The sequence below is a fragment of the Chelonia mydas genome, chromosome 1, assembly GCF_015237465.2.
Source record: "Chelonia mydas isolate rCheMyd1 chromosome 1, rCheMyd1.pri.v2, whole genome shotgun sequence".
NCBI classification, from domain to species: Eukaryota; Metazoa; Chordata; order Testudines; family Cheloniidae; genus Chelonia; species Chelonia mydas.
The window spans coordinates 62,396,236-62,416,627 of record NC_057849.1 but is presented as its reverse complement, the minus strand read 5'-3'; the positions used below and the strand labels follow the sequence as shown (position 1 = coordinate 62,416,627).

The window sequence follows — 20,392 nt, the reverse complement described above, 5'->3', positions numbered from 1 at the left end:
ATTAAATAGAGATGAAATATTAGTAATTTATTACTACTAAATTTACTGGTAAAATATAATTGTCCATTATTTGCAGAAAACAAAACTTCAACCGTAAGAGTATTTAGCTTCAAGTATCCCAGGTTGTTGTTAATCAATTAGCAGCAAAATAAAAGAAAGCGAAAAATGGCTGATAGAGACAAGTGTTAATATATATTAGGTTAGCCTTACTCCTTGGCCAGCTGTATACTGGTGGGTTTTGCTCCAATAGGTATCCCATGTTTGTGCAAAGTGCTGATTAAAGTATCACGCATTTCATTGTTGTAGGAGTCAAAGTCAAACACATTTCGAACCACATTTGCAAGTCCTTCAGTTGGAAATTTCTGCACAGAAACAAAACCCCAACATTCATCTTATTACACATATCTATTAAGTTATTGCACATACTAAAATATTTTATATTGTAGTTAGTCTGTATAGTTAAACTGCTAAAGTCAATTGAGAGAGAAATGCCATGTTTATTTGTCATGAAGCAATAAAACAAATGGTATATTTATTTCCTGGAAAGACAACTTCTGTTTAAATTAAACAAAACAAAACATTAGATTCATACATCTAAATAATGAGCTCTAGTAGTCATCTTCTTAGTGTTGCTAGATAGAATACAATAGAAACAACTAACACAAAAATTGCAGAACTAACAACATGCATGCTAAACTTCACTGCCCTATTGCTTTGCTTTTTGTTGCATCTCTCATGCTTTCTTGATATGTTATCTATTTAGATTGTATGATCTTTGAGGCAGGGACCTTATCTTCTTACAAGTAAGAATGCTTAGCAAACTATTGGCAATTTAGAAAGTACATACTTTTAAAAATAAAGAATGAATAATGAAGTTAATTTAGGGTGGGAGTTGCAAAGGTTCTCAGTGCTGGCCTACCACAGCTCCCATTGAAGTTAATGGGAGCTGAGGCAGGCCAGCACTGAACACTTTTTGAAAATCCCATTGTTGGCTGCTCTGGGTGCTGTCTCTCTAGGGGTCCCAGCTTTCTCCTAAGTGGGCCCTTTCAGTCCGTGAATTCTTAACTTAAACTGAGTCTATCAGCCCTTAAACACCAGGGCTTGCAGTTTTCTTTTCTCTTCTTATCAGTTCCTGAGAAGCAGCCTGGCATAGGGCTGTTGTCCCCTCTGCTATCCCAGGCCTTTCTGCTTCCCTTTTCCCTCTCTTGCATAATGACAGGTTTCAGAGTAACAGCCGTGTTAGTCTGTATTTGCAAAAAGAAAAGGAGTACTTGTGGCATCTTAGAGACTAACACATTTATTTGAGCACAAGCTTTCGTGAGCTACAGCTCACTTCATCGGATGCATCCGATGAAGTGAGCTGTAGCTCACGAAAGCTTATGCTCAAATAAATTGGTTAGTCTCTAAGGTGCCACAAGTACTCCTTTTCTTTTTCCCTCTCTGTTCTCCCTCCTTTATAGCTGGACTTGTTTCTGTATCAGTCACAGAGACAGGTCCATACCTTCACAACTGGTAATGCTGGCAGCTGGGAAGGGGTGCAAGCAGCCTGATAGCCTGTCAGCAGGGAAGACTCTCCTCTCCCTTTTTCCTATGCTCAGTATGGGGTTTGTAAACCCCATTATACCCCGCCTTAAGTGACCATTGCCCCATTCCTACAAACACATATGCACATGCTTAACTTTTCTACCATTGTGAGACTACTCATAATTAAGCATATGCGTAAGTGTTTTCAGGGACAAAAAATTCCCAAGGGGCATATTGTGAACCCATCACTCTTATTTGGTAGCAATTACTCGCATAAGAGTCCCAACTGTGTAAGTAACTACACACCAGTGGAATAAGGGGTTCACAGCCTAAAAGTTCCATTGCACACTTTGACATACTCCTGTCTGAAACAGTGGTACATCGAAGCATACTATGGAATTATTACTGCATGGTAGCAGGGTCCACACGATTAGTTAGTGCATGAAAAGCTGATGCACTCTACATTCACGCCCTGGCTTGCTTGCTGCACACTAAATCACCGTATAGACAAGCCCTTTTAATGTGTGTATCACAAAATACTACAGCACTCATACACAAGAACAATACATACACAAGAATATGCCCTAGAAATTTTGCATATCTGGAGTATATAGAAAAGGCTGCATTATTACTTAGCTAATTATTTGCTTTGCAAAACATGTAACTGTGGGATTCTACAAGTCATTCTCTAGCTGCCCCCAACACATTTAATGTGGCTATTCCTTACTGAATAAAATATAAAAAAGTCCTGTGATAAATGTTCTAAGTTAAGTTGGTTGAAACATTTTAGATAGAATCCCGGTGGAAAAAGTTAATTGACATTTCTGAACTACTAAACTCCTTTCTACTAATAAGACTTACAGCACTGAATAATTTCACTATCCTGGAATCAAAATTAATATATTGCACAGAAAATAATCTACACATTTATCATGATGTATATCAGACAGATCCATTGCATACACTATCCAAAATTAAAAGCACAAATATCTACTTATATTGTTACTACTTAGCACATAAAACCATCCTGCCTGAAACAAAATTATACTTGGACAACTTCTATATTCTGCAAAATATATTTAATAGACATTGTAGGAAACAGAACTTATCAGGACTTGTATATACTGTAAATGTAACTGAAAAACATGGTGTGATATATCTTGAATTTTAGAATTTCTGCAAAAGTAAAGCAAATGATCATGTAATTAACAGTACACAGAGTATATTTTGAATAATAAAACAGTAATAATGATGAATAGTTATGGTTAGGTAGCATTTCTTAGTAATAACTCACATTCTTCCTCTCATTACAAAGTGTAACCAACAAGCTTGCACCGATTTAATTAGTAACTTTCAATACAGTATCTGAATACGCTAGAGGATAATGACAGGTTTCAGAGTAGCAGCCGTGTTAGTCTATCTATTGATACTGAGCTATTATCAGCAAATTGAATCTATTTCCCCATGTTAATTATCCTCACACCTTCTTGTCAATTGTCTGAATTGGGCCATCTTGATTGTCACTACAAACGTTTTTTTCTCCTGATGATAATAGCTCATCTTAATTAATTAGCCTCTTGGATTGGTATGGCAACTTCCACCTTTTCATGTTCTCTGTATGTATATATATCTTCTTCCTATATGTTCCATTCTGTGCATCTGATGACGTGAGCTGTAGCCCACGAAATCTTGTGCTCCAATAAATTTGTTAATCTCTAAGGTGCCACAAGTACTCCTGTTCTTTTTTTAAGAGGATAATGATTAGCCTCGTTTGCTCTACATTTATTGTTTCATGTAGCTTACAGAGGAAACGGCAAAACCTTTAATAAATTGACTCAAATGTTATCCAGCCCACCCAATAGTCTCTTTATCCTCTTTTGAACTATTTTGTTTCTTCTGACATACATCCCTCACATCACTGAAACTGATATCTCCATGCTTCCTGTACCAATATTATATGATATGAACTTTATTTCTTTAGAGGCAGATCATCACTTTCACAAAAATTATTCTGAACTAGAGAACCTGTCAATAGGTTCTTCACTTAACTCCATTTTTAAAAATGAGCTCTACTGCTTCAAATGGTACAAATTCAGCAAATTTTTAATATCTGGCTGGAAAACTGTTTACCAAAAAATGTCACTGACAGTTTACTTGAAGCACAAAATTTGTCTGTCTTTACAAATCATTTACTGGATATTGATTTTTAAAACCAGATGAGCAGACAAAATATTGATTCCCCATCAGTACATCCAGTTCTCATTCACTGAGTCTTTCCATTACAAGTAACACTTCTATGAGTGTCTTGGAGTACTTTAATATTTTACTCCTAGATTTCTGGTTATTTTTGAAAACAAAAACAGTTTTTGCTTTTAGCAGCTTCATACTGGATATATTTTATGCTTAAAGTCATTACATAGTATGGCTTGAAAAAAAAAAGTACTTTACATGAATCTAAGCTTACGTGAATTGCGAATACGGGTACTATTGTAATCTACTTTAAACTACCGTACTCCCACGGTCATTCTGTTACGTCAGCATTTACATTCTATGTAGCTTGACATCTTACCAAATACTTTGCTAAAACTACTTTTTTGAAGAAATAGCAAGCACAGTAGCAACCTATTAACATTGTATTCTATTATTCAATCTAAAACATTTTACTGAAATAGTTTTCTCAGCATGAGCACAGAGATGCTGAACTGTTATTGGAACACAGCTTAACAGTTTTCCTCAGTTCTGCAATCCCTGCATTATGACTGGTTGTGAGTGATTTATCTTCATAATCTCCATAAGGTTATGTCTCCATAATCATAGAGTATGCATATCACTGTACTTTGATTGGCTGACAGTCAGAATGCAGAGATTTACATAATCACTGTACTATTACTTCTGATTCATACACTTAAAATTTTCAGGTTTTCTGCCAAAAACAAAGATATTGCCTTAGCTTCTAACCCTTTTCTGTAGAAGCAGAAAAGTTCCAAAATTACATGAAAGAAAACAACACCATGAGTACAAAGAAAGTGAGGCTGTGGAACTGCTGTAAAGGAAATTGTTTAACCATATGACTAAATTACCTCTTTCCTTCCTACAGGCCAGCACTGTTCATTGACTCATTTTCCTCCTTCCTTTCCTCCTCTCCCTTCCCTCCCTGAAGTCCGGCAAGGTCCTTACTCCAGAATAACTATTATATTTTTATTTACACTAATTGTTTACATTAGGTTAATCCCACCTCCTTTACTTGCCAGTTTTGAAACACAATTTACTGTAAACTGTCGCCCCTCTGCTAAGCAGTAGCCGATGTCAGGGCCTTGGAGATAGGTTTTGCATTGAAGGAGAACTCAGTGATGCAATCTGCATATTTACTTAGTGCAACTTGTTTATTTACACTACATACATTAGTTATTCAACAGAAGTGGGCACAAAAGGCAAACAGGGAAACCCCTCTTTCGGAAATCTCAGCCCCACACACCAATACCCTGTTCCCAGAAAGTAACCCTGCACTAATAATTGACTCCAGTGAGGGAAATTGAGGAAGAGAACCAACTCTCATACTGTTTGCCACAGCTTTCCCCAAACAATCTGCATCAGAAAACTAACAAAGCCATGTTTCTTCAAATATTGTACACTTCTTGCGCACTACGAAAAATAACTCATAAAGCAGTGTAACGTTGTCATTTGGTGAGGTCTGCCATTAAAACATATATTCTAATTACAGATTATTTGGGGGTGTGGCATTAGGAAGGAAGAACCAAAAGGGCTGTTTTTCTTCGAAACAAATCTGCCTTTCAGCAGTTTGGCAGCCCATTTTTTCTCTTTCATTTAAAATTTGATTATTTGTTTTAATATATTAATATTACTAATAACACACGATACTTGTTTCTATTATTCTGATAAATCACTATGACCTGGTCAATAACACCTCAGCTTTCAGACCTGTAGCTCATTCACAGCCCAGGATAGTTATTACTTCATAAACATTCAAATTATCAGTGTTGTTATGCTGTATTTATATTAATGGTAGCACCCAAAGGCCTCATCGGCATTCAAGAACTATTGTCTAAAGAACAACTAAAACTGCAGAATGACAAAGTCCCTGCTCCAGAAATCTAGAATTACTAGGTATAAGTATCACTGTAAAAAAAACTATACTATTTCTGAGTCATAATATCTTAGTGTCACATACACAAATTTGACACCCTCCCCCCCTCATCATGCAGCCCCATTGTGCTGTATGAACATACAGGTAGAAATGGTACTTTTGCCAAAGAACTTATAATAAGAGACATTATATTAAAATAATTATTACAACAATATTTCTAGGAAATATAAATTTAACACAGTAAGATCTTAAATCTAAGAAACAGCACTGTAATAATTAAAATACCTACATCACGGATTATAAATAGTAGAAAATACAAACATTCCATATTCAAATAAGCAGCAAATACGTTTCAAGTTATATAGCTATTCTTCTATTAGCAGAACCTAACTTAAACCTTTTAACTTTATTATTGAATCAGAATTCAGGATATTGCATTTTGACTGTGTGAGGCAATCAAGGTACATGAGCAACTGTTTGCCAAGTCCATATTCATGTACAATTTTGATAATACAATATGATTTTTGATCTATTATTCTTAAGCAACAGTGTCCAATTTCCCATAAAGGCAATGTAAATCAAAAACGAAACAGCAGGCAAAAGTGTAAATTATTAAGTTATGTTATTCTTATAAAAGCTCAGGGAATTCTATCAGAAAAACCAATATGAACAATGCATAACAGGTTCACTTTCTCTCACACACACAAAGAACATAATGAAAGATAAAAATGTATTGTATGCATTGTACACACTTACAAATAAATGTTCACAAAGATCTAACTACCAACATACATATAGAACCCTACCATTGTGCTATCTGAGCATCTAGATATTGTTACCCTTTCTAAATGCAGTTGTTGGACAAATCCTTCCATCCACAAATTTGATTTATTACTTATTTAAAAAAAAATCTTTATCTACAGTACTTGAAGATTTTTCAAAGAGTATATTGCATTACTGTTCATTTAATTTATTGCATTCTTTTGAATTCAAGATAATGCATATTGTACCTGTAAATGTTTTACTATATTTACAACTTCTCTGGTTGAATAAGGATAGTTAATAATTCCTTGGTCAGCCAAGCTCCTCAGTTCTCCAAAAGCAGCCACCAGTTTCTGAAGGATTGACTCAGGAACATCCGGTCCATACTGTCTAAGCATAGCCAGTTCCGACTGTGGTTTGGGATTATCAACTGCATGGCAGCTAAAAATATCCCCTAAAATAAAAAATATATATAGGGTTCATTTAAGCTTTAATACAAAGAGAGTGTAATAATAATAGATAATATCCACCTTGTATAGTTGAAAAACCCTGAAAGCCTTCAGAAAGTACTGAGCACCCACCCACTGAAAAATCAGGCCACCTGAAGTCATCTCATGCTGGTCACACAAAAACGAGGCATCCAAAAATCACTAGTTACCTTTGAAAATACAAAATTCTTAACTCACTCTTCCTGAATAAAGAGACTGAAAGCTGAATTAGAAATGCCTGAAGGCAAGGTTGGCCAAAAAAAAAAAAAAAGAGATGCAACAGGAACCTCTGAACTGTCACTATAATTCCCCGGAAATGAGAACTTCTTCATGAAGTCCTGCTTTAAGCACTCTGCAGATAAGTGCTCTCTCCACAAATGCCTGTGTAGACTACAGGAGGTTGCTTTGCAAAATTTGTCCACTACCACCTCTCCTCAGTCAAGGAGGTGGAGCGGACAGTAAATTTCAGTACACAGATAATTTCTGAAGGCCTATGGAAACCAAACCCGGTCCATTTGGCCATTGCATAACTGGACATCTGGAAGCCTTTCCTTCAACTCTTGAAGAGAACAAAGAAAAAGGGATTTATTTTCCTGCTTCTAATCATTCTAACTTCACTTTGAATGTGCTTCTGAAGTCAAAGAGACAAGGTGTTTTCCATTCCTGGTTCAGAATTGGGAAAATCAGAAGGGAAGTGTAACTTGCCTAGGTGAAAAGGGCGCAAAATGTTTGGCAAAAACTAGGACACGTGTAAAGTACCAACTTGTTACTATGAAGAACCAATATGGACAGTTGTGGGAAAGTATGGAGAGCTTTACCCCTATCTTGGCTAAGGAGATCAATAGCCAGAAACCAACTTCAAGAAGAAGCAGCAGAAATTGACTGAATGAAGAAGTGCCACAGGGTGGCTGGCCCCTGGAAATGAAGGAAGTTCAGCTCCCTTGTGCTAGAACAGATGCGCCCAGTTGGACCAATGATGAGAGTGGGGCACCCCAGGGCTATAATGAGCCAGGCTCTCAGTATGGAAGGGGGATTGCTCATGGAGCAGGAGCAGGCACAGGCAGTGGGAACCTATTGGAGGGAAAAAGAGCCTCCAAGAAGAAAGCCTTGGAAGGTGCTCTGCTAAAGGAGTACAGGAGAATCCTGCCATAGGCCTTCAAGCAGGAGAGACTGAAAGACAAAGGGGAATGTCCCCAGGAAGTTGTAGCCCATGGTGTGCTCAGGAACTGTTTTGTTCTTTTTGCTTATATTTGGAAAATAAAACTGTCGATCCTTCATGGGCTGGGGAAAGGATACAGTCTTCCAGGATGCTTGAACAGAAGTTCACAAAAGCTGAGGAGGATCACTTTTATAACACACTCAAGGCATCAGGGAGCTAAATGAATAGTGGAGAGAGATCAGCTCTTTCAGGAGTACTCTGACGGAAACCTAAAGCTTAGGGCATAGGGATGTAGGGTCATTACTGGACCCTGCTGAAGATGATCTTGACATGAAAGCAGAGGGGTTTCGACACCTGGAAATAGCAAAAGATAGAACTAAGCCCAGGACAATTATGACAAAAAGCAGTTTTCTTTAGGAGTTTCCATGTAAGCAGAAGGAGAGGACATATTTAACCATGGGAAAGTTCTATGGAATAGTAAAGACATCCTGGTCCAGTGTTGCTGGGTGAATTTCACTGGGAACAGGTCTACAACACGGACACAGGGCTGTAAAACATTTGCTCTTGAGTACCACTTTCCTGGAAGGGTCTTGGATTGCCCTTGCCCACAGGAAAATATGTGGAACTAACTTTCTTGCTGAACAGATGTACATCCCAAACAGGGTCATGTCTAAGGCAATGAGTGTCCTGCCTTGGACCCGGAAGTAATAGATTTAGGGGTCCTCTCCCCACCCCAACCACCCCACTCTTCTTTTCACCATGAGATCAAGTAAAAGAAAGAAAGCTAATGTTCTCCCATACCCAAGACCATTAAATATACCTGATTTACAGTGCTCCCATTTAATACAAATCACTTACCTAGTGTGCCAAAAAAATCATTACCCAAAAAAGGAAATCCGGGTCTATTTGCTAGAACTACCATTCTAAAATCAGGATGAATTACTATTACATTTTCTCTCCCATCTACATTAGCAGGATCTGGAAAACAGATTGTTAAAAAATGTTTTAGTTTTACCATTTATGAAACAAACAATAGAAATCTGTACATCTTCCAAAAAAACCCAAAGGCTTTATCAGCATGTTGCTCCACTATGAGAGCTCTAGGCACTTGCTATAATTATTTTGTTTCATAAACCTAGAGGAATAATTTGTTCCAAGCTCAACGATGCATTGAATATCTCAGGACCAGAACAACTTGTGCCTTCAGTAAAACTTGTGGGAGAAGGCTGGTACCATGAGATATATCCATGAGAACCCCCTTGTGGAGATTTCTACATATTGCCCTGTGTGAGGCAGGGAGAAGAGATCTGGGGCTTGCCCTCCTATAGAAAACCCTGTGCACAAACTTGAAGACCCCCGGGAAGCTGTGAGAAGCCAGAGCCACGTTTGCAGAGAATGTGCAAACTGGCTCAGGCTAGCCTTCTCCACCTGCTCCCTGCAAGCGTATCTTCATTGGTACCACAGGGAATCCTCTCACAATTACACAACCAGGATATTAATTTAAACAACCAGAACTATTTCTTTTAAATGACACCCTAGAGATTTGTGGTCACCCAGTATAATTCTAGTACTGTATCACTTGAATACTGAATAATTACTTCATTCACACTTAAATCTGTGCTCCTAATCTGTTTAAAAGAAAAACACCACCTCTATTTTCATCACACATATAGCATTGTATTGACAAACAGTGAAGATGCACTTCAAATACAGCTCTACTCTGAAAAGTAACTGTAAAAATTCCAATGTGTTTCAGTTTTTTCCCCCAATGATTTCCACTTGATGAAATTCTAATGATGAAATTTTCTCATCGTACAAGTAAAACAGCAACAAAAAAACCACAGAAAGATTTTTGCTAACTGCCAGCCCTGAAAAAATTCAACCTGGGACCCAAAACCTAAGATATGGATCTGGCAGACCAAAATATGTTCTGAGCAATAGGACTAAACAGATGTAACCAAGAGCACAATTTGGTCAAATGCATCCTTATTACTGGAAGTGATGAAGACAGAGCTCAACTTGATTTTTGAATCCCCACCCGAGAGGGTTGCCAATTCGGAAAACTTTTCCATGATAATAACTACTGAAACACTAACATGGTGTCTCACGGGCATGTTTACGGAGTCTCTCTACAAAGAAGTACCACACTTAAAACTCTAATTGCTAACATTTGCACAGCAAACATTTTTTCGACCACTCGAATCTTTTGTAGCTATGGCTTAATAAATGCAATTGCTGTAATATGGCAACATACTATGTTTTACCGTAGACTATAAAAGCAACTTACTGGCAACAAGGCGCCTTCCATCCGACAGAACCATTTCTCCACTTTCCACAAGAGTTTTTAAAATACAGGTAACATATGTAGGTGCTTTGTCTGCCTCATCGATAACCAGAATATGCCCCAACTTGACTGATTTCACCTAGAAGACAGAAGAAATTAACTGTCATATATATATATATATATATATATACACACACACACAAATATTGCAATATTGATTTCTCAGTTTCTTGTAGTAACATTTTGTATTTTCCCTCTATAAGTTAATATAGAAAAACAAAGAGACAGTAAGTGATTACTAATATAATGTTAAAGCATTAATAAATTGTTGCTTGAAAAACTGATGAAAGAAATGGGTCCTGTTAATACCAAAAATGTGTGTTTTCAGTAGGGCAGTTAATTAATCCCAGTTAACTCATGCGATTAATTCAAAAAATTAATCACTATTAAAAAAAATTAACCATGATTAATTGCAGTTTTAATCGCACTGTTAAACAATAATAGAATACCAATTGAAATGTATTATAAATATTTGTGGATGTTTTTCTACATTTTCAAATATATTGATTTCAATTACAACACAGAATACAAAGTGTACAGTGCTCAGTTCATAGTATTATTTTTATTATAAACATTTGCACTGTAAAAAAGGTAAATAAAAGAAACAGTATTTTTCAATTCACCTCATACAAGTACAGTAGTGCAATCTCTTTATCATGAAAGTGCAACTTACAAATGTAGATTTTTTTTGCTACATAACTGCATTCAAAACAAAACAATGTAAAACTTTAGAGCCTATAAGTCTATTCAGTCCTACTTCTTGTTCAGCCAATCACTCAGAGAAACAAGTTTGTTTACATTTACAGGAGATAATACTGCCCACTTTCTTATTTACAGTGTCACCTGAAAGTGAGAACAGGCATTTGCATGGTACTTTTGTAGCCAGCACTGCAGGATATTTACGTGCCAGATATGCTAAACATTCGTATGCCCCTTCATCCTTTGGCCACTATTCCAGAGGACATGTTTCCATGCTGATGACGCGCGTTAAAAAAATAATACATTAATTAAATTTGTGACTAAACTCTTTGGGGGAGAACTGTATGTCTCCTGCTGTTTTACCCACATTCTGCCATATATTTTGCGTTACGGCAGTCTCAGATGATGACCCAGCATATGTTGTTCGATTTAAGAACACTTTTGCTGCAGATTTGACAAAACGCAAAGAAGGTACCCATGTGAGATTTCTAAGGATAGATACAGCATTCAACCCAAGGTTTAAGAACCTGAAGTGCCATCCAAAATCTGAGAGGGATGAGATGTGGAACATGCTGACAGAAGTCTTAAAAGAGCAACACGGCGATGCAGAAACTACAGACCCTGAACCACCAAAAAAGAAAATCAACCTTCTGTTGGTGGCATCTGACTCAGATGATGAAAATGAATGTGCGTCAGTCCGCACTGCTTTAGATCATTATCGATCCGAACCAGTCATCAGCATGGAAGCAAACCTCCGAGAAAAGTATTACACTACTCCTTTAATAAGCCCCAATCCTGTATAGTTTACAGAGAATTGATAATAGCAGATTTACTTCTGTTTAAATATGCATAAGCAATCACGCATATCAGAGGGGTAGCTGTGTTAGCCCGGATCTGTGAAAGCGGCAAAGAGTCCTGTGGCACCTTATAAACTAACAGATGTATTGGAGCATAAGCTTTTCTGGGTGAATACCCACTTCTTCAGATGCATGTAGTGGAAATTTCCAGAAGCAGGTATAAATATGCAAGCAAGAATCAGGCTAGTGATAACGAGGTTAGCTCAATCAGGTAGGGTGAGACCCTCTTCTAGCAGTTGAGGTGTGAACACCAAGGGAGGAGCTCACACCTCAATTGCTAGAGGAGGGCCTCACCCTAGCTGATCGAACTAACCTCGTTATTCCTAGCCTGATTCTTGCTTGCATATTTATACCTGCCTCTGGAAATTTCCACTACATGCGTCTGAAGAAGTGGGTATTCACCCATGAAAGCTTATGGTCCAATAAGTCTGTTAGTCTATAAGGTGCCACAGGACCCTCTGCCGCAATCACACATATGTAGCTATATATATGTGTATACACAAACACAATGAATTGAAATAAAACACATTTTAATGTATGAACCCTAGCTCTGTTTTCCTTTGTATTTCTAATTGAAAATAGGTAAATTCTATATTACAGCTAAGGCTGCAAATCTGTGAGGGAGATCATGGAAGTCATGGACTCTGTGACTTTCTGGGACCTCCGTGACTTCTGCAGTGGCCAGTGCGGCTGGCCCAGGGGCTGCCTGAGCAGCTTGGGCAACCCCTAGGGAAGCTGCACTGGCCACTGCTGGGGCAGTCTCGGGCCACCGCCACTCCCCCGCCCCCCAGCAGCAGCAGAAGTTTGGGTGTGGGAGGGGGCTCAGGACTGGGGCAGGGAGCTGGAGCATGGGAGGGGGGTTGGGGTGCAGGCTCCGGGCGGCACTTACCTCATGGACCTCCCTGGAAGCATCAAAATGTCCCTCCCGTGACTCTTAGGCTGAGGCATGGCCAGGCGGCCCCGCGCGCTGTCTCCACCCATAAGCACCACCCCCGCAGATCCCACTGACCACAATTCCTAGCCAATGGTGGCTGCAGAGCCCATGCTTGGGGCAGTGTGCAGAGCCCCCCGGCCACGCCTCTGCCTAGGAACCAAGAGACATGTCACTGCTTCTGGGGAGCTGTGCGGAGCCAGGTAGGGAGCCTGCCAGCACTGCCACCCCCCAGCACCAGTGGGGGTCCTGGGCCACCCCCCCTCCCCAAGCACCCGTGGCACCCCAGGGCTTGTACACTGCCCCAGAGCACCTGATTTAGTCAGGGGTATATAGTACAAGTCGTGGACAGGTCACGGGCTGTGAATTTTTCTTTACTGCCCGTGACCTGTGCAAGACTTTTACTAAAAATACCTGTGACTAAAATGTAGCCTTAATTACAGCCAAGATTTTAAAAATTGGATGCCTAAAGGTAGACTCCTAAATCCATGTTCAGGCACCTAAATCAGTGGCATGATTTTCAAGAGCTGAACTCTCAGCAACTCTCACTAACTCCCAGTGTTCTTCCAACAGAAAGTCAATGGAAACTGTTGAGCGTTCAGCATTCTGAAAAATCAAACTACTGATCTTGGTGTCTGAATATGGATTTGGAAGTCTAACTACAGGCTCCCATGTAAAAAAAAAAATCTTAACATATGTAGTATTGAAGACTACCTCTGGATTCTGTCTAGCTAATGGAGTGGATGCATGGGCAAATGCTGCTGGGAGAGAAGACCTCATCTATCATAGCAGAACCTGAACTCCGTGAATGGCATGACATGCAGAAACAGATTCTCTTGCATATGTGCACACCATGTGCCTGTGCACGAATGGTGATTGCCTGTGCACACATGGAAAAGGCCTTGCCAACATGCAGTGTATTGGTGTGTATGGAGGAAGGGCAGCAGGTGATACTGAAATGAGGAGGGAATGCTAGAAGAGGATGAAGAAATGCCACTGATCTGGGGTGAGAATGAGGCGAAGCTGACGTGACAGACAAGAGTGGTTCTGTTAAAGCAGAACCAGGTGGAACGGGGTGCTGCAGCTGGGAGGGAGAGGAGGAGGTTGGTCAGGAATAGATTCTGCTGATTGGAGTCTGGGTCCTGATTGCGTGGGAGGATGGAGCAGAAGGCGGTAAAGGGTTTAGGGAGTGGGGCACCGGTGTCAGGAGGCTGAGTCACTGGGTATGTAGGATGTGTGTTTAGAAGCTGGAAGGGAGACATGGGAAAATTTCAGTGCATCAGCATTTGAGGGGCATCAAGTAATTCCAAAGTGAAATAAATAATATGCTCCTTTTGCATGTCAGATACACCAAGACCCCAGAACACTACACTGATTAGCTTGTGGCACAGAAAATGTACGTGAAATGAACAATAATTGTCCTATACTGCCAATAATGTCTTGCCATATTTGATTCTGTTGCTGAATTATAATATTCTCATGAAAGTTACAGTACCCAGACCACAGGGATAAGAATTTTATAACTTAGCCCAGAATTCCTTGGTCTTTGTGGAGCTTCCAATATATTTTTTAGCATTGTTCTATAAATGAAAATAGATTTTCAAATCTACAAATATAATTTAACTACTGACCAGTGGTGAGTCTTCATATGTAATATGGCCATCTGTAACGGAAGGCTGCAGAGTAAGGCTCTGTACAGTGGTATCCCTGAGATTTAAAAAAAAAATGCAATTGGAAACAAAATAAAACTGATTTTAGTCAAACTAAAGGAAAAAAAAATATTAAAAGCCCTATTTGAAAGCAATACTGCGGAATTTTCTCTCCTGTAACAGGGAAAGCAAATATAAATAAAAAGCCCACAAGCCATTATGCACCAGAGTGGAGAAACTCATGGAACCAATGTACAGGGTTGAGTAAGATAGTGATGTCATGTACGAAGTGTAATTTTATTTTTTTAACTTCATGAGGTACCAAAGTGATAGGTGCCTGGGCGCCCAGAGAGCCTGACTTTTCCACTCCACTTTCTAAGACCCATAAGAAGAAGTGGACTGAGAATGATTAGAGAGCCCATCACCATGATCCCTAATTCGTCAGAGAAGTTACTGTTCAGCAATTTCTCTTCCTCACTCAAGGTTTTCATAGCAATTTCTTGCCCCTTTGAACCTGGGAAGTGAGAAATCTAAACACTGAACCCCACCTCTCCCATATGGAAGTGCAACGTGCTACCACTAGCTCTGGGTAAAGCATGCGTGTTTTAAACTATAATTTTCATGAAAAACATTTCCAAATGTCAAAGAAATCCCCTCAGATAAAGCAAACTGCTTAGCAGTGTCAAAGTGAAGTCCAGTTAATATTTTAATTGCCCTGCTCCATACTACTATCTCCAAGAGAAAGTGGGATTAGAAAAAAATAGTTCTGACCAGAAAATAGTTCATTTTAAAATTTTTACTACCTGAACTGCATAGGATGGAATAACTATTTACTAGAACTTGATACATCATTGTATCATAAAGTGCTAAAGTTAGTTGTTGTTTTTTGGTTTTTAATGGCATGGTGTTCCTTTCTTTCCAAAATAACATACGTTTAGGGAGGTTTTTTTTTAAAACAGTCTGATGAAAATGTGGGGGAGAGTATACCCTTAATTTCAGTTAGTACATTTCAGTTAGTACCCTTAATTTCAGGTAGTACAATTGACTTCAATGAAAACTAAGTGTGCAGCAAATGAAGAACAGGTTGCAATTCAGAAAGGTCAAACAATATCTCTTTATCTGTTTAAACCACAAACCTTATTATGAGATCTGATTTAACAAAAATCACACTCACCTTCATAGCCATCTACTGAACCAGAATTGTTTGCTTAACCTAAGGTTATTGATCACGCAAAACTTCGACCTTAGATTTATCTTCAGATTTTGTAACACATTTGTAAAAACCAGCAAGAACTCAGATAGGCTTCACAGACACAGGAAATCAAATATAGCATTGTTTGTAGTAAACTGTAAAATGGAAAGCATCCAATTTTAGCTGAAAACTGGAAGTAGTTAACATCCAAATCTCCTTTATTTGCTGTCAGTAGCATTTCTATCCCCAGCAACTACTGCCGTGTTTAACAAAGGTCATGATTGATCTGCCCTAAGGTCTCTGCTAATAACAAAACAAACAAAAAACCCCAAGCAAGATCATAATAAAAACACAAACTGCTAATTAAATCTTTGCAGCGGGGTATTTTTTACAGACAAACGCAACATGAAACACCACTTTCCTACTACCTTAACCCATTTCTGTCTTGCACAGAGAAATCAATACTAGATGCAGCAACAACTTCAATCAAGGAAATGTTATGGAAACCTTTTATTCTTTGATCACCGATTACTTATGATATAGGCCAAATTCTCAGATGCTGTATTTTGGCATAAATCCATTGAAGTTATAATCTTTAGTCCAAACCCAGAGAGCTTTAAGGGTACAAGAATTTTATGACACGTAAACCATGCCAATCAAAGACTAGAACACACACATCCAGTGATCAATCAAATCTGGAATAAATGAGTTATCATGAGTTGGTTGAAGGATAAAAGGGAAGATACTTATCATATACTACCAGGACTGTTCAAAGCATAAAAGGGGACACAACAAAGGCACAAATATGGGAGCACCACAGGAACAGGAGACAAATGGAGAAATCAGGACAAAAGCCTGGAGAAAACACGAGGCACAGGGGAGGCGGTTACAGAAGGCTTTGAAGACTACAAGTGTGACCTTCATAAAAAAGGAGAGGGAACCACTGCAGAGACAAAAGAGGTGGGGAGATATACAGTGGTATTATGAATGGGCATGGGCAGAACTGGAAGAGAGGAAAAACAAGAGACCAATAAGTGCAATCAGTGTAAGTAAGAACAGTGTGTCAACTGGTTGTAGTTAATCATATGGCTCCAGTATGAAACATCATCTGACATGATGTTAAAAAATGGTCCCCATCTACACAGAGTGCTAAAATCATGCTTTATGTCATGCTAATTAACACAACTCCTCATAACAACATAATTTTCTAGTGAAGACGAGCTCTAACTGACAAGGATATCTTTGGGGGAAATCAACACTGAAAGCAGTGGGAGGAAACAGAATCAGGTGACAGAAGGCAGAAATGTTTTAATCATCAGGGAGCCTGCAAAATGTAGAAAACATTCTACAAATACATTAGAAGCAAGAGGAAGACTAAGAACATAGTAGGCCCGTTACTCAGCAAGAGGGGAAAGACAATAACAGAAAATGTGGAAATGGCAGAGGTGCTTAATGACTTCTTTGTTTCAATTTTCATCAAGAAGGTTGGTGGCGATTAGACATCTAACATAGTGAATGCCAGCGAAAATGAGGTAGGATCAGAGTCTAAAATAGGGAAAGAACAAGTCAAAAATAACTTAAGACAAGTTAGATGTCTTCAAATCACCAGGGCCTGATGATATGCATCCTAGAATACTCAAGGAGCTGACTGAGGAGATATCTGAGCCATTAGCAATTGTCTTTGAAAAGTCATGGAAGACGGGAGACATTCCAGAACACTGGAAAAGGGCAAATATAGTGCCCATCTATAAAAAGGGAAATAAGGACAACCCGGGGAATTACAGACCAGTCAGCTTAACTTCTGTACCCGGAAAGATAATGGAGCAAATAATTAAGCAATCAATTTGCAAACACCTATATAAGAAGATAATAAGGTGATAAATAATAGTCAGAATGGATTTGTCAAGAACAAATCATGTCAAACCAACCTGAGCGCTTTCTTTGACAGGGAAACAAGACTTGTAGATGAGGGGGAAGTGGTAGATGTGATAATATCTTGACTTTAGCAAGGCTTTTGATACTGTCTCGCATGACCTTCTCATAAACAAACTAGGGAACAAACTGGGTGCATAACTGGTTGGAAAAATCATTCCCAGAGAGTAATCACAGTCATGCTGGAAGGGCATAATGAGCGGGGTCCCGCAGGGATCGGTTCTGGGTCCGGTTCTGTTCAATATCTTCATCAATGATTTAGATAATGGCATAGAGAGTACATTTATAAAGTTTGCGGACGATACCAAGCTGGGAGGGACTGCAAGTGCTTTGGAGGATAGGATTAAAATTCAAAATGATCTGAACAAACTGGAGAAATGGTCTGAAGTAAACAGGATGAAATTTAATAAGGACAAATGCAAAATACTCCACTTAGGAAGGAATAATCAGTTGCACACATACAAAATGGGAAATGACTGCGTAGGAAGGAGTACTATGGAAAGGGAACTGGGGGTCATAGTGGATCACAAGCTAAATATGAGTCATCAATGTAACGCTGTTGCAAAAAAAGCAAACATCATTCTGGGATGTATTAGCAGGAGTATTGTAAGCAAAACACAAGCAGTAATTCTTCCGCTCTACTCTGCACTGATTAGGCCTCAACTGGAGTATTGTGTCCAGTTCTGGGCATCACATTTCAGGAAAGATGTGGACAAATTGGAGAAAGTCCAGAGAAGAGCAACAAAAATGATTAAAGGTCTAGAAAACATGACCTATGAGGGAAGATTGAAAAAACTGGGTTTGTTTAGTCTGGAGAAAAGAAGACTGAGAGGGGACACGATAACAGTTTTCAAGTACATAAAGGAAGAGGGAGAAAAATTGTTCTTCTTAACCTCTGAGGCTACGACAAGAAGCAATGGGCTTAAATTGCAGCAAGAGCAGTTTAGGTTGTACATTAGGAAAAAATTCCAAACTGTCAGGGTGGTTAAGCACTGGAATAAATTGCCTATGGAGGTTGTGGAATCTCAATCATTGGGGATTTTTAAGAGCAGGTTGGACAACACCTGTCCAGGATAATACTTAATCCTGCCATGAGTGTAGGGGACTGGACTAGATGACCTCTTGAGCTTCCTTCCAGTTCTATGATTCTATTATTCTAAAATAATTGTTGAATTGTTCCTACTGGCATGCAGGAGTTATAGCATGTACAATATCACAATATCTCTTGATAAAACAAGTAAATCTGAAGAAAGATAGTTTGCATAGTATTACAAAGTTTCCAGGATAGCCACAAAGCAATTTCCAAATCTCTTCTCAATTCCCTGGCTATTCTCCATTCCTTCCCTTTTCACAATATTTTTAAAAAGTATTGGGGGGACTTGCAGTTAATCAGGAAAGCTAAATGTCTGGCATAGCCCAGAATTAATTCCAGTGATTTCCCTCCTGTCCTGCAGATCAGTATAACCAAATCCAGTATGCCAAGATCCAATATTTTCTTAGCATTCCAGGTGCAGTAGATATTAACAACCTGTCAGTCTTTCATAAACATAAAATATGCTGTTAGGCTTCAATAATTTCCACTTTTCTTCAATAAATTTAATGTGGATTACATGACAGAAAACATATACAAAACTGACTCAAGTCTTTCAGAAAATCTCCATCTTGTACTGAACTACATTAAGGTAGAGACGTACACATTAAGTGACTACAGTTGAACCTTAGTTACAAACACCAGAGTTACAAACTCACCAGTCTACCACACACCTCATTTGGAACCAGAAATACACAATCAGGCAGCAGCAGAGACCAAAAAACAAAACCAAACAAAAAAACCAAAACAACAACAACAAAAGGTACAGTACTGTGGTAAATATAAACTACTAAAAAAAAAGGAGCATTTTTCTTCTGCATAGTAAAGTTTCAAAGCTGTATTAAGTCAATGTTCAGTTGTAAACTTTTGAAAGAACTATAATGTTTAGTTCAGAGTTATGAATAACCTCCATTCCCAAGGTGTTCGTAACTCTGAGGTTCTACTGTGTGCTATATTTGAGACTTCTCAACATTGCTGACTGTAGATTTTTTTAAAGCTAAAACCATGAATAACTGGCATTCCTGTCACCAGGTTGCAGAATTTCACTCCCCACATCAAATGACCTAAACTCTCAGTTTTCCTAGTTGATGTTTACTAATTAGAATCTCTCAGCATTAGCCAGGCTCTATCAAAGACATGAGCAATAGAGCCTTGCAGCCTCATCACGCTCTGCACAGAAGCAAGAAGTGGGAATGTAGGAGCAGGTGAGAAAAATGGTCTAATAAATTGTCATCCTGTTTAACCGAGACAATTAGTTCTGTCCTATTAAAAGCAGACACCGGAATGATGTAGTGTCATTTCCTACTGGCTTATTTTTGCCTCTACAAAAAGAAAAACCTATCAGCTCTTCTCAATCATGACGCTGCTGGGTTCACGACGGTGTCTCCAAAACTCTTGTTGGCATTTTTTTTCTTACTCCATCCCATGATTATATTTATTTTGCCTAGGCAGGTTTTCCTTCTGGTAGCTGTGCATTGCTGCTGGTGCTTTGTTTAGTCCAGATTTATTTTTTTTCTGGGGTTTACACATTTGTTCAACACTAACTTGTCTCAATTAGTTACCATCTGATTTTGATTCCTAGTATCCAATGGAGTAGCTGTGAGACCTCGGAAAATCCCATTAGCAGAAGCACTTATTGAACAGATTGTTTGATCAAGTA

At 38.7% G+C, this 20,392-nt stretch overlaps 1 protein-coding gene across 3 annotated transcripts in view; it reads right to left on the bottom strand.

Moving 5' to 3' along the window:
* VWA8 (von Willebrand factor A domain containing 8) overlaps positions 1-20,392 on the bottom strand; it is a 283,177-nt gene that overhangs the window by 110,759 nt on the left and 152,026 nt on the right. For all 3 annotated transcript variants that reach the window (XM_037894686.2, XM_043533390.1, XM_007061314.4), the window contains exons 22-26: positions 14,501-14,576; positions 10,326-10,461; positions 8,897-9,016; positions 6,640-6,845; positions 211-362 (exon numbers count right to left, since the gene is read on the bottom strand). In XM_037894686.2, coding sequence (XP_037750614.1) covers positions 211-362; positions 6,640-6,845; positions 8,897-9,016; positions 10,326-10,461; positions 14,501-14,576 — 690 coding nt within the window. The remainder of the gene's footprint in view (positions 1-210; positions 363-6,639; positions 6,846-8,896; positions 9,017-10,325; positions 10,462-14,500; positions 14,577-20,392) is intronic.